At 35.9% G+C, this 13068-nt stretch overlaps 1 protein-coding gene across 2 annotated transcripts in view; it reads left to right on the top strand.

Moving 5' to 3' along the window:
- The window catches only part of LOC138706194 (multiple inositol polyphosphate phosphatase 1-like), a 111186-nt gene that overhangs the window by 55630 nt on the left and 42488 nt on the right, over positions 1–13068 (top strand). For both annotated transcript variants that reach the window (XM_069835214.1, XM_069835215.1), the window contains one exon: positions 5602–5772. In XM_069835214.1, coding sequence (XP_069691315.1) covers positions 5602–5772 — 171 coding nt within the window. The remainder of the gene's footprint in view (positions 1–5601; positions 5773–13068) is intronic.

Genomic DNA, 13068 nt, shown 5'->3' with positions numbered 1-13068 from the left:
TCTTTTTGTACCAATCATTTAGAATTGCACTGTATAATAAAGTGGATAATGGATTCTTTTTGAAGATGGTGGATGTTATGAGAATAAGATTTAACATTATATTGGATGTTATGAAAATGAGAGATGCTATGGTAATCTGATTGATAACTTGATAAAGTGGATGATGGATTTTATGAAAAAGATGACAGCTATTACGAATATGATTGCTAGGATGATATTATGAGCATTAACATCGTCATCGTCAGGCTTAAAAAACTGGGTAATAATAATAATAATAATAATAATAATAATAATAATAATAATAATAATAATAATAGAGGTGATGTCCACGGCCAGCGTGATTGATCATGAAACGAGAGGACCCAGGTTCAAATTCTGGTTGAGACAAATTACCTGGTTGAGATTTTTCCGGGGTTTTCCCTCAATCCATTAAGAGTAATGCTAAGTAACTTTTGGAACTGGATCCTGGACTCATTTCGCAGTCATTATCACTTCATTTCACTCAGACGCTAGATAACCATTGTAAAATAAACGAATTAGAAATAGAGATGATTATGATGATGTAGGGTTACCAACCGTCGACAAAAGGAGGACATGTCCTATTTTTTAATCATTTTATCCTGTCCGGCAGGCATTTAAAGAAAATTTGAAATGTCCGGCTTTTCGCATTTCAACTAGAATTAATATGAATATTGAATAATGTGCGATATTATGCATAGAATATATAAACAAATGGTGAAAACCTATGAAAGAATTTAACTGCTTCCAACGGTTGAAGCTGGAGCACATAAAAAACATAAAATATGATGACCTATTGACATGCATTGAAGTCTTACACTTTAAAAATGTCACTATTCATGGTTCTAAGCTACAGTATTTTACCAATTTTATTCTTCAGTGTACAAAGTTATGCCAGTCAAGTTAATTTGGACAAAGATTTAAGCTTAGATAAACTATGGTGCAAATTCAATTCCAATAGTTCTGCGAGCACTGAAACTTCCTCAGAATTTAAAAAAAATATGTCAATTCTATTTATTTATCCCAAGTCACAATGGAAGTGCTGAGAGAGTATTTTCCCTAATATCTGCTCAATGGACAAAAGAACGAAATCGCATGCTAACGAGACAGTCAGAGGTATCATCATGGTGAAATATAATTTCAACGACATGTCCTGTGAACAGTTCCATAGTTATTTGGTACAAGATAGAAGTTTAACTCTTCAGGCTCTTGTGCACAAAGTGGGCACCACTGATAAGTAGCAACTAGTGAGAAAACTAAGGTGAACCATTGTTTTTATCTTTACTTAATTGTGTTCATACCAATTTTTAAAAAGTCCATTTTTCAGCAATGTCCTCTTATTTTAGATTCCATGTCCTCCTATAGAATTTCTTCTCATGGCAACCCTATGATAATGGAAAAAATGAAGGATAAAATGTGGTCAAGATAGTGATGAGAAGTTTTAGGCCTATGAGGAATAATGTAAAAAAGAGAGATAGTGAAGATAGAAAAATGAAAACGACGGTGATGAACATGATGAATATGTGAATAATGTGAACATTTTGGCAGAAATAATTATATGGAAGAAGGGATTCATTCCTTAATTCGCCTTTCGTAAAATAAAAGATAAGAAATCAAGAGTAATATTAAGTGTAAGGGGTCTCTGTGGTCGGACTGACCGCAATTTGATGTTAACGAGCTCTGGTCAGCTTGTCGCCAGGCGTAAGAACATCCGACGATGGAATTCGCAGATAATGACAATTGCAAATAAGCCACCTGCTGTCGAGCAGTGAGTACCGTCACACTGACTCATCCCGTGCTCTGCTTTCATAATGCCACAACATACGTACTATAAAGAATGAGTCACTTTACGTTGCGTCGAGTGTTCTATTTCCCATATGAGTCAATGTGTTATCAAATTGTTGAATGAGCATTCAGTACTTCAAAAAAAGAAGTAGGTCTATGTATAAAATGACACCCGATGAATCCTTTAATAACAGAAGACATTATATTCAGAACACAAAGTGAAATATTTTCTTTAAAAAAGTTCATCGCTTTGAAGTAGTGGTCAGCGTGTCTGACTGCGAAACAGCGAGCCGGGATCGAATCCTGGTTGGGACAAGTTGCTTGATTGAGATCTTTCTCGGTGTTTTTCCTCACACCTTTAAGAGCAAATGCTGTGTAACTTTCGACTCTGGACCCTGGATTTATTTTGCTGTAACAATCTCCATCTTCATCCATCCTGCCTACTGCCATACTCATGTCCAGGGCGCGGATTTTGATGCCTAATAAAATCCTTAAATGACCAATAGAATGACCCAAAAAATGTTAGAAAATGACCTAAATTGCCAAAAAAAAAAAAACCTAAAATAAACAATCCTATACATAAGCAGTAAAAATTCCATCTCAAATTAAAAACTCTCCTCTATAGTGTACATCCGAAGATTCTGGAATGTGAACGACCTGCGGCTGTCGGTGAGGACATTGTTATAGATTGAGAAGCTTCCTTCCACATACTGTACGTGCTGATCACAGGAGCATACTTGGAGTGACAGATCACTGGTTATTAATTCTTATTGTATCTGCTCTGTTTTAAACCTTTCCCTTGAGAGTACTTCAACGATTGTGGACAAAGCTTTGTACGTATCCTGGATTTTTTATAACACAATTCCTTTGTTTGGAAGGCAGAGCGTACAACAACTCAGCCGAAAGCTTCATATCCTATTCTATTTCTCTTCTTCCTTTTGACATCACTTATTATCGAAAAAATCCTTTCAGGTTCCGCCTTTAAATGGGACAGTGTCAGTACTAATTTTGATAGTTTTCTTATATTGAGAAATTTTAGTTCGTCATTGAAGTATTTTGCTTAAATGATCAAAAAATCATCTTAAAATTTAAATAAATGAGCAAAAAATGCCTCCAAAAATTTAGAGAAAATTACCTAAAAGATTAGAACAACGAAAAGTGACGAAAAATGATCTCTACATTTCCGTAACTAGCAGCTCGTATGCAGGATTTATATATTTACGGGCGTTGCAAAGGATGTAAAGAAAAAAATGACATCAAAATCCGCGCCCTGCTCATATCACACACATCCTGTCTGGGACTAACAGAATTCGACCTAATAGGTGCCCCAATCTCAGAACAGGACTTTTAATCGTAATCGCCAAAAAGTTGGTTGTTGTTTAGTCAACTGTCCAAAGACAAGTTTTAACCTCTCAACTGACACCAATAAGACATCACTCATGAGAAAACTAAATAGGAGATAATGAGGTAGGGTGGTCAGTTCCTTCGAAGATTTTTGAGGGGTGTTCCAATCTTTCACCAATCTCGTCCAATTTCTCTTCTGACAGAACACGACGTTCTCTTTTCGGTTTTTCATCGTTTACTGAACCTGTCAGCAGGGACTTCTTATAAAGTCTTCTTATTGTACTGGCAGCTGGAACAGGTCTCACTGGAAACTTTTCCAAAAATTTGCGTCTTGTCGCCACACAAGATTTTCGTTTCCGTAAGTATGTATTGTATAGGTAAGTATGTTCACGTAATGAATAAGTCATTACAATAGTAGCCTACACGGAGCACTATAAACTTAACTTAAACTTATATGATTACAACTTACACCCGCAAACGTACTTCTCACAACACAACGCAACTAAAGCGAAACTGTAGTGTCACTCATTGCTTGCGCGCGCCGAGAATGCAGACACAATATTCCCGGTGATCATACCATTTCTTGACGGGGAACGGCTCCTGCAAAACCCGAGCGTCCCCAATTAACCTCACTGTAGATGTACATATCATCCAGAACTTCAATCAGAAGTAGGTAGAGGCGTAAATGGCTACACGTCATCATGCGTAGCTTAGTAAAAAAAAGTCTAAAAATAGAAGATGCTAGTTTTCCAGACCGAAGTAAAAAGTAGTGCCATGAAGCTGGCGCATACTTTCTCATTGCAGTAAAATACCAGTATAACGAAATTCTAGGGACTTCTGATATTACTTCGTTATAGTGGAATTTCGTTACCCGGTTCGAAATACATAATTTTTTTCATAATAATTTTGCTTGTTCATTTAACTCTACTTATGCCATAAATTTAGTATCTTTTGCATGTAGATCTGAAAAATATCCTTAAATAAGGTAAAAAGATGAACTTGTAAAGCATTTGAAAAGAAAAAAGTCTAAAGAAAGGCAAAATTTAAGTTTGTAGGAAAGAAGTGCATGTTGTCCGGAAAGACATGTGAGATTAGTAAGCTGTGATTGGAGGCGTCATATTGCGAGATAAGTGAGCTCTGATTGGTAAAAGAAAAGTAAACAGAGATAACAAGGGAACAACTGCATAAAAAACTAACACAAAATTCAGAGACATCTGCATCACAGCAGACATACTACATTAGGTAGATATTTAATGACCACGTGACCACGATGCAACATTGTCAACTCTCTAGCATTTCTTAGTGCTTTGTCAACAATGTGACGTTGAAACGTGTGCTCAGGTTTCTTATCAGCGACACCCCTGACATAGCTATGCATTTTATTTGAAGATTGATTAATTAATAACCCGGCACACTTGCAATGATACTTGTATTCATACAAATTTCCAGACTCTAGACACCCAGGGAACTTTTCTTCAAGGAAAATTTTCAGGTTGTTGACCATCAGACCATGGAGGCAGTCAAACTTTTTTTTTTTTTTTTTTTTTTTTTTTTTTTTTTAAAGAGAGAGAAGTATAATTTTCGGCAGGGGACTGAATTTGTTTTCATTATACTGATTTTTTCCCGTTAAATTGAAATATTTTAACATTAAATTATGTAGTAGAAACATTGGGGGCAGAAAATAATTTCGTAATACTGAATATTTCGTTACACTGGCATTTGTTCGTTATAACATTTTACTTTTGATATATTTTACAAATTAATTTATTATTATTGTTAATTTTGGTTAGCTTGTGTTTTGATACTTACTTTAGAAATTTATTTGTATTGTTTTTCGTAAATTTTACTTAGCCTGTGATTTACATTTTAGACATTCAACTAAACTTCTGTTGTTAATTTTACTCAGTTTGAAATTTGCTATTAATTTGTCCCTATTCTATTTTGTTTGTAATTAATTACGATTTATCAATTAGTATATTATTGTATAATCGTGTTATTGTATTTATATCTCATGCCCAAACACTATATCTGTGTAATGGAAAATAAACTAGGTACTAATACTAATACTGCTGCTGCTACTACTGCCACCACCACCACCACCACCACATGCGTTTTATGCATTTCGTAACTATTTAGTTGTTACAGCCTTGCGAATGCTCCGTTTGTGGTCTTTTTTCTTAAATTCTGAATTACAAGCCACATGGAACATAGCTTATTTTTCACCCAAAGAAATAGATAAGTTTTCATGATCTGCATTATGCAAAGGTTTCATCCAAAAAATAAGATATTTGAATTCAATCATATATATTTTTGAGTAGATGTAAGTAAAGAATGTCTTGCGAGACGAAAAAAATAAAGGAAAGAAAGCCCAAAATGTGTCACAACATCTTGGTAATCAAAAACACATTACCAAAACAATAAATAAATTACATGCATACATGTGTTTGTTCACAGGAATAGACCAGATGGATTTGCTGCTGTGTTCTGTCCTGCTGGTCGCCATGGCGACGGCATATGAACAGGACTACTGCTATGCGGACGAAGAAAACCCCTATCTCAAGTATGGCACAAAAACGGCGTACGAATTCGTCCACGATAAGAGCAGGAACCCGGAGAACATTCCGCGTGAGTGATTAGCATGCTTTCATTGCAGGGAAACTTCCGCGGAGATTAAACATAACTTCTTTTCCACTGCTGAGTCAGAAATAAACACGACACATTCTTTATCAATGTTTTTCATGCAATAAGCCTAATTAATACTCCAAGTGTTATTTTACGTTACCTTGTGTAAAATGAATTGTGTGCACCTTTTTAACGGATATCATTTCCTCCGCAACGTTCCAATTTAATACAAAGTAGGCTAACCATGTTAATTCTCATGTCAGGAATATCAAATTGTACGATTAAATTAACACAGATGGAATACCAAAATAATATAGATTTGGACATAAGCCGACTTGACATACTTAGGCTACATTTTTATAATTACTTAACCGTAATTTATTATTGAAAACCTTTACTATTAGGCTACCGCTAATATGCGTCGGATAACTGTTATTTTCGATGTACAATACGTCCCTCCTCGCTCCGAGTATGCGCACCTGTTCCGGGATCCGTAGTGAAACAAAAATGGCAGAATTTGAAATGCTTACTGTAGCAATTTTTAGTCACAGCCGAGTGTTAATTTCGGAATATGTATTTATATGTCTTACTCGTGTTAAATTCTATCGTACCTAGTTTACATGTTTCGACCTGTTATTGGCCTTCTTCAGAACTGGTTGTTGCTGGTCTTGGCGCCTTTTGTTTTGTTTCCTGTGGGGGTGTGTTTGTGTAGTGTAATGTGGAGTCAAGACATCACAATAACAAAAGTGGACAACAAACTCACATTCAAAGTCTACAGAAAACCCACCACCACCACCACCACCACCACCACCACCACCACCACCACAATAACAACAACAACATATACACAACACATCCAACCACCCAACACAACACAAATAAGCTGTATTCCAAAGAATGGTACACAGACTACTCAACATACCATTGAACCAGCATGATTACAAAGAAGAGCTAAACACAATCAAATACATAGCACAAGAAAACGGATACAACCCCAACATAATAGACAACATAATACGAAAGACAAAACATAATTACAAAAAAACATAAGAATACAACACAAACACAAGAACACAAAAAATACATCACACTAACATACGAAAACAAAAACACACACAAGATTGCAACCTCATTCAAGAAATTAAATCAAAACATTGCGTACAGAACAAATAATACTCTACAAACACATCTCAACACACCAACAACACAAACTAACAAATACAATCACACAGGCGTCTACAAACTCTAATGTAATACCTGCAAAAACTTCTACATAGGACAGACAAGCAGATCATTTCAAACACGTTACAAAGAACACGTCACAGCTATAACAAAATTACAAAACACTTCCACATATGCAGAACACATCACAAATGCTAACCACACCTACAAAGACATCAACACAGACATGGAAATTCTACACATCCAACCAAAACACAGCCCCACATGAAACAAAACAAAAGGCGCCAAGACCAGCAACAACCAGTTCTGAAGAAGGCCAATAACAGGTCGAAACATGTAAACCAGGTACGATAGAGTTTAACACGAGTAAGACATATAAATACATATTCCGAAGTGATATAGTGTTGAAAGTTGCGTAATCAAGATGTATGAGTATTAATGTTATTAGTAGTTAGATCATGATCCAATGTGACCTGTGCGACCACACCCAATGACGCCGCTTTCCCTCGCTACGGACATGAAGGCGCATCGCGGTTTCTCTCAGTAGTATCTCGGCAACGAAAGCAGATGCAGACCTGTGAGACCACTCGTTTGATTTGTATTCATGACTTCTACAATGATAATAGACAAGTACGATACATTTAGAGTGTATAATAGTGAAACATTTATTGTAAGTTGAATATAACTTGGTACTGTCGCTTCCCTGTCCTATGTCCTCAATGCGCCTTCATGGCGTGTGAAGGAGGTACATACTGAAGAGAACATATGAATGACCTTACAGAGTTTTGGTGTTGAGAAATCTAAGGGGGCTTATTTTTATATTAATTTGTAGAAATGTTAAGACATAAAGTTCGTTATTTTGCGGGGTTTAAAGAATGATAGAGAGAAAGATGTGAAAGAACTTACCGAATTTTTAATTTGAAAATTCTTCTGACGGTTACTGGAGAAATTAGACAGAGGAAATTATTATGGCCGCTAATCAATTTTGAATACATTTAAATAATTTTGAAGCAACTTAGAGAAAAAAAATGACTAATATTGAGACGATCTTGAATGAGATTAGCCGCGTCTTTCGTTTTCCTTTCTGAAACGGATCAAAAGCTCTCCAATATACTTTTACGATCATCAATTACGCAAATGCAATGCAAGCCGAACTTTATATATTTACTCATTTTATAACATACCACTATTAACTTCAGTTAGTTGGTCCAATAATGTCGCATCTTATCAAGAGGTCCAAAGTTCGGAAACTGACTGACACTATTATGTTACTGGTAGAATTTAATTTATCAGTGTCACTGCAGTCAATGTCACCGCATTATTTCTGTTATCAGCTATCTTAACGACCTAAAGTCACTGCATTTTATAAAGATTCTTAAGCACAGATTCAACCTCTTAGAAACAAACATTGTAGATCACGCATATATGAAAGGAAAAGTACTGAAGTCTATGTTGGCATTTTATATACATGAAAATGCCCTCTACACATGTCTGGAAGTTCAATATATACAGGGTGATTCATAAAGATTTACCGCCGCTTACGGAGCTCATTTCCGAAGATATTCTGAACAAAAAATGTCATATAAACATGTGTCCAATCTCAATATTTTCAGAGTTACATTAATTTGAAGTTGTTAGTAAAATACCTTTTTTCCTTTCGTTTTAAGAGTAAAAGAATATTACAAAGAGAGAATGAACTATTCAGAAGTATCATTTCTATGATGGTAGGGAGTGAATTAATTTTGCTTAGGATAGGGACCAATAGCGGGCTTATGTGAGAGCGGCAATCAAGGAAATCCTCTCTTCTCTAATGACCAACAATTCAACAAAAATCCTTTTATTAATAACTCTAATAAGGTGTATATTAATTTCAATTTCATCTAATTCATGATTAGAGGCATGAATAGGATTAGAAATTAATTTATTATAATTTATTCCTCTAATATCGGTTGATCCAAATTTGTTGATTATAAGATTAAATTACCATAGGGATAACAGCGTAATCTTTTTTGAACCTCCGGTTCTCTAAAAACCATTTGTAAGGTAAGTAAAGGAACTCCAGTACTGAATAGTTTTATTGTTTGTATAAGTTACAACTCATATTTAGATGACCAAGAAAAACTAATTGTTCTTTTTAAAGTTCCTAAACTTAAAGAATAATAAAATCAGAGTTATTCATAATAATTATTTAATACACCTACGCAGCCATTTTTTCTTATTGGTCTTCTGCAACGAACGAATTTTTTTAGTAACTTGCGCATTTTTGACAAGAAAAGAGAGAAACAGATTTAACTATATTGAAAGATTTCCTCAATTGGAGCTCATTTTCGCGATTAGCTCTACATTAGGCATTTAAGCCTTTCGGTTGGTCCAATTTCAATAAAAGTGGTCCCGTCTTCTCTTCCTGGACCTTTCCAGTAGTGCGAAATTTCCTCGTATCATGCAACGTTGACTAAAGCATACATATTTTAACTTGCAGCTGATTGTTTGAACATGTCTCTGCCCATACGCGGCACTGCGTTCTTATCAGTTGTCCCACAATCTCAGATGCATTCGCATGTTCTTGTTTGCAGATTCCGACGAATGAATCCGGTTACATACTCTTCGCCAGGTTATAACGTCCAAAATGCCTGGAAGGCAAACCTTAGCACTTTTATCACATCTGGCCACCTGCAATTTCTAAATATGCCTGAGTTGTCAGATACTGGACTGCACTCAGCGTATAATAATTTCGTTATGTTAGCTTTACATACACGACTGTCATATAGCGACAATTCTATCACGGCAACAAGCGACAGTAATGAAACCAGTTGTTTCTTTTCTTTCTGTCCCAGCTAGTAAAATTACTTTCGTCTGCAGGACTCCATTTTAAAAGGGTATTTCATTTTCAGCGATATTTTAGTAGGAGCGACATAGCGACAAAAATTAGACCGACTGAACCAGCCCTTAACCACAACTCTGATATTATAATGATCTCACTCTATCGTGAATCGTTTAAAATTGTGTCATATTTATTCCGGCTTTGATTAGATGTTGCACCAAGCCAATAATTTGGTGAACAACCTGGTCATTTTTCTCAGAGAACTTCGGCCAAGAAATCAGCTTGTTTTATAACATGAATGTTGTAATAAACTTTATTACATACTGCTTAGTTGTCGATCCACTACAGCTAAATAAAGCAACGCCGCATTGTGTATGTTGTGAAGGAATGGTAGTCATGGACGTTAAGTAAAAATAGGCTGGGGTGAAGTCTCGAGAGTTTAGCACGAGTTTTCGATTCTAATATAGGAAGGGCTTGGCACTCCCGGCCTGTGGGACTTATCAGGCTACTTGTGCAGATGGGTCTTGCTGTATCAGGGGCTTAAACAGGATGACCCACCAGTCAGCGTCGGCTGATCAAGAAAGGCTTAAGACTCCTGGCATCTGGGGCTGATCAGGCTACTCGTCCGCGAAATGGGGCCTGGCTGTATTAGGGGCGGAGACAGGATGGCCCAACTGTCAGAGTCGGATCCACGAATGACACCCAGGCCACCTATCGCGTCGGACTTCGAATCATCACATAGGCATACAGGGCACACAATGGACCAAAGCGTGCCCAAGTGTACGAACTCGTCCCAGGTCAGAGCCAAGCCAAGCTTCAAGTCATGGACGTTATAACAATGCAAATACTTTATTTGAGCGTTAAAACGTGATAAAGACTTTATTTAAGTCGTAATAAACCGTAGTATATATGTTCGAAAACGAAGTATATTCCTTAATAGGGTATATTTATTTATGAAATATTAATTTAGAGATTTTCGTGGAAAAGTCGTTGCAGTAATTTCTTAGAAAGTTGGGAATTTTCCAATTCCTCACAAAATTACAATATATAAATCATGTTTTTCGTTCTAGCAGCACTGCATCGTATTAAAACCGATAACATATTGGTGTGCCTTAGTAGAGAAAGAGTTGGACGAAATTGGTGTCCGATTAAAGACTAAGGGTGCTATTCAATATACATTTCGCTAGCCCGCGCTACGAGCGTGCTAAACAGGATTCATATCACATCATATCGCTAACACTGGTTTATGAATACGAAAAACGTTAGTTCGCTGATCATCCACCGAAAGCCCGCGTTAAGAATGTCTATGAATACGGCTCTATGTGTATAGGCCTACTATATTTATGAAACAATACGCGTAACAATCAAGAAAATATACCGGAAAATTTTGAAGAAACAAGCGTGATGAGAGATATTTTCTGAGAACGTTATTGAGATAATGTGAAATCTCACAACACTATTTGCTCCACATGGGGTTGTTGTACCATTATTATTTAAAAATAATTAAGTTAGTTACTGTTGGCTAAACATTAATATTGTGTGTGGTTCATTATTCCCGACTTCGTTATGTAGTTTATGTGGACTCCCCCACTTCATTTTTACAATACACTCGAACCTCAGTCAGTCACATTCTTCTACGTTTGTATGTGATAGACCTAGGCTATATGATTGTCTGAAAAAATTATTTCGTAATTAATTTCCAGATAAAATGTATTTTTAAATTCTGGTTCATTCTGAATTGTGCGAGTACACTTTTCCTGTTATGTAGGTGTAATACAAAATATATATTTCGTGCAAATGATGGCTATTTGAGCAGCAAGTAGTTCATCGATCAGGAAAAGTGGTAACTAATATACGAATATGCAGGGTGATTCACGAGGAGTTCCCGTCCTTTTGCGGAGCTTATTTCTGAAGACATTTTGAGCAAAAATGTCATATAAACATAGTTCCTATTCTCAATATTTTCAGAGTTGCACTAATTTGAAGTTGTTTGTAAAATACGTTTTTTTTTTTAGTTTGAAGGTAAAAGAATAATACAAATAGAGAATTAACCATTCATAAGTATCATTTCTTTAATTGACAAGTATTATAAAGCTAAAAATGTGCTGTGAACTCCTTAGTTGTTTCGTACAGATATATTTTTCTATTTTTAGCTAGAAAATTGCATTATTCTTACGCACTTGTCACAAAAACTATTACAACTACCACACCACTTCCACCGACTTAATTTTATTTGGAGTTCAATTTTGCATCCTAATTTACAGTCTTGGAGAGTTTACAATACATTTTAAAAAATGTCGCCGACCGCCTGAGTACGCTTGTGAACGGCACTCGTCGCGCTACGTACAGTAACTGCATACGGCTATCTTCGATTTCCGTAGCGCTGGCGCTGGCTGCTGACTGCACGCTGACCAAGATCACGCGTTCACAGCAATGCGTTCCAATAACGAAACGTAACTCTGTAAATATTGAGAATGGGACCCATGTTTATATGACATTTTTTGCTTATAATGTCTTCGGAAATAAGTTCCGGAAGGACGGTAAATCCTCGTGAATCACTCTGTATACAGTAAATGGGCTATATTCGTATAAGTGGTATCACTTTTGAGGTTCAGACCTGTCTTCGGATAGTTGACTAAACAACAAATATTTTTGTTAAATTCATTTATACACTCTTTAATATCTGTGGTCATAGTGCGTGTGTAGAATATTTTGGATATATCAGTAGGCTGTTTTTGCTATTGTTGAATTCCTGTTTCTATTGTGTGTTGTAGATGGCTTGTGTTCATGAGACTGATTTTAGATTTTGATTAATGTTTATGATATTGTTGATTGAGGCGGTGATAAATCATGGTATGTAAATTTCCTATCCGGCATTTGCCTTTGTGACTGAGGGAAAACCATGAAAAACCCTCTCGAATGCGAGTCTCAAACGTTACCATCTGACCTAGCTCACTCGGTAGTAAAAATGTATAAAACAGCAAAATCAATAAGGTAAAAGAAATTGCTTAAAAAGTTGAACATTTTCAGAAAAATTTAGCCTATAATTACATCAGCACGATTATAAAATTTTAAAATCAATAAGCTAAAAAAAAAGAAGCCTAATGAGAGAAATATTATCGGGGAAATTTTCCTTTTCCGATTCAACATTCTCCGGATAAATTTGGTCACTAAAGGCACCTTTCGAACATTATAATTATGTTATACGCTGTTATCGCTATCCAAAAACTAGCACGGCCGTAAACTTCACTTCTTCTATACTTAACACCAATGTAAGGAATACTTTTCATAATGTA

This window comes from Periplaneta americana, chromosome 9 (genome assembly GCF_040183065.1).
Source record: "Periplaneta americana isolate PAMFEO1 chromosome 9, P.americana_PAMFEO1_priV1, whole genome shotgun sequence".
NCBI classification, from domain to species: domain Eukaryota; kingdom Metazoa; phylum Arthropoda; class Insecta; order Blattodea; family Blattidae; genus Periplaneta; species Periplaneta americana.
The sequence above is the reverse complement of the archived record's forward strand: the minus strand, read 5'-3'. Positions and strand labels throughout refer to the sequence as shown.